This window comes from Lactuca saligna, chromosome 1 (assembly GCF_052625555.1).
Source record: "Lactuca saligna cultivar CGN05327 chromosome 1, ASM5262555v1, whole genome shotgun sequence".
In the NCBI taxonomy this organism is placed as follows: domain Eukaryota; kingdom Viridiplantae; phylum Streptophyta; class Magnoliopsida; order Asterales; family Asteraceae; genus Lactuca; species Lactuca saligna.
Genome location: NC_136417.1, coordinates 8,470,583 through 8,472,831, shown reverse-complemented (window position 1 = coordinate 8,472,831; position 2,249 = coordinate 8,470,583). Strand labels below are relative to the sequence as shown.

The 2,249-nt window shown below is 36.2% G+C and overlaps 1 protein-coding gene across 1 annotated transcript; it reads right to left on the bottom strand.

Annotated features, from left to right (window-relative positions):
- Positions 1–794: 794 nt before the first annotated feature.
- LOC145046080 (uncharacterized) lies at positions 795–2,043 on the bottom strand. Its single transcript, XM_078994393.1, has 2 exons — positions 1,474–2,043; positions 795–1,301 (listed from the first exon to the last, which is right to left on the bottom strand). The coding sequence occupies exons 1-2, from the start codon at positions 1,954–1,956 to the stop codon at positions 984–986; spliced, it is 801 nt and encodes a 266-aa protein (XP_078850519.1). The 5' UTR covers positions 1,957–2,043; the 3' UTR covers positions 795–983.
- Between the last annotated feature and the right edge of the window lie 206 nt (positions 2,044–2,249).

The window sequence follows — 2,249 nt, the reverse complement described above, 5'->3', positions numbered from 1 at the left end:
CAACTTAAAAATATTATTAAGCGTGCTTATGGTGTATTGAATGCGAGATTCCCTATCTTAAAACAATGGTTCCTTATCATTTTACAGTACAAAGAGACATAATCATTGCTTGTGTCGCGATCCATAATTTTATAAGGAAATACAATATAGAAGATGACTTGTTTACAAAATTTGAGGAGAACACTATGGTTACTCCACACGTCTAAGGTGGAAGAATTGATAGAGAAGACATACAAGGCATAGAATGGGGTCCAGAAGCCGTTTAATATATGCGTGTTGTGTGTGATCAGATTGCAAATCAACTATTTTCACCTACTTTACATTAATTTATTATGTTATTTTAAATTTAATTATCTTTTTGTTTGGATATTAAATTATTTATGTTTAATTTACATTTTGTATAACAACTTTTATTTGGAATTTTAAATGACTTGTGTGTAATTCACATTTTGTATGATAATCTGTATGTTTTTATAATTATTCAGCAATTTTATTCATCACTATATATAACAACAAGGTAAAATGATCATTTTTCATTAATCACCACATTCAGTCACATATACAATCAAATAATATGATTTCTTATCCAGTCAAGATTTATTACCCCAACAAACATTTCTTAGTTCAAACGGTGTTGCAGCCTAATTTAAGAGGCTCTAATATGCATCAAGTAGCTCTTTTGAAGCAATCAGGGTTATTCCACATCAAAATATACTTTGTATAACCAACTTCAATATTATCTATCCGTTTTTAAGACTCCACCACATCTGTCACTCACGACACATATAGTCATATACCATAAAAGCTAATATTATTCGCATTTCCATATCATACAAGCAAATACAATATTCCAAATCCAACCCTGCATGTTCACTACTATCTGTGTCAAGTAGTAGCTTAAACGAGGAGGTTTGATAATATAATATATAATATATTATGTATATAACAACCAAAACCATGTGTACGTTGCATCTTATAATGATTCAATTAGTCACTTGCGGCTTGCGGCGAGCTTCTTTAACCTTTTTCTTTGGGGCTGTAGTTGGAACTGGAATCGCAATTTCAGCATTGGCACCACCATCTTTCGTTTCTTTACTTTCGATCGCAGTTTCAGAATTGGCACCACCATCTTTAGTTTCTTTACTTACGATCGCAGTTTCAGAATTGACACCACCTTCTTTCATTTCTTTACTTACGCTCTTTCTGATGAAGCTGGTTATACTCCTGGCGTGGTTTGTATATTTAATGCCAACAGAGGATTTTATATACTCAATCATGATCCGATCCGGTTTCCTAAAAAACTGTCGCCAAAAGAAGGAAAATTTGAGGGATGAACATTTAATTACCACATTATCATGTCAAGTAGCTATATATATTGATTAACGTCATGCGACATCAACAATCAAACAATAAGCGAGAAACCAACATAACATAAAACCGTGTTTATAATTTGATTAAAATTAAAATATATACCTTTTCCTTGTAGAGTTTCTTGAGATCAGCCACACTAGTAATGCCATGCTCCACAAGCTTCGTCGAGTTTTTCGGTCCCACTTCTGGAATTTCCATCAAATCTAGATCTGCGGGGAGAACGGGCGCCGGAGAATTATCCAATCCCGTGGGCTTCACCTCCAAAGAGGACAACCATGTATCAGCGTCATAACCACTTTGGCCTTCAGTACTTTTCTTTGCAGAAATCAAAAACCCGTTATGATCAGATGAAATAGAAGAGATACGAGCTAACCAGGCCAAAGGAGACCCACTTAGACTCCCCTTAAACACAACACATGCTCTGTCTGGAAGAACTGTAATACGAAACCGATTACCAGATCTCAAAGTGTAACGATGGGAACTCAAAGAAGAGGTATAATTGCACATGGAAATCGTGGGTTTTGGACCACTAAGAGTGAGCATACCGGAACTAGGCAAGTGTAACGCGGTGGCGGCCGGAGTCATTATGGGAGGAAAATGAATAGGGAATGTGTTGTTTAAAGCTTAGAGAATGTAGGCGTTTGGTGCTTTTTGCTTAAACCCTGGAGGGATAAGGAGAAAAGGAGGGGGGTAATATAGTAGATGGAGGCACATGATCGGGGGCCCTGAACAAGGATTTCAACGCTGTAGCTTATGCATAACGTGCTTACAAGTATTTCCTAGCAAAACTCACTCTCGCTTCTCTTTTTTTTTTTTTCTTTTGAAATACTGGCACTGCAACTCAAAAGGACACTGCGTAGGAAAACTTCAACAAACCG

Excerpts from the sequence above, each read along its gene's own strand:
- LOC145046080 (XM_078994393.1), bottom strand. The coding sequence starts at position 1,956 with ATGACTCCGGCCGCCACCGCGTTACACTTGCCTAGTTCCGGTATGCTC. Across the intron at positions 1,302-1,473 it reads AGAAACTCTACAAGGAAAAG|TTTTTTAGGAAACCGGATCG; the intron begins GTATATATTTTA and ends TTTTGGCGACAG.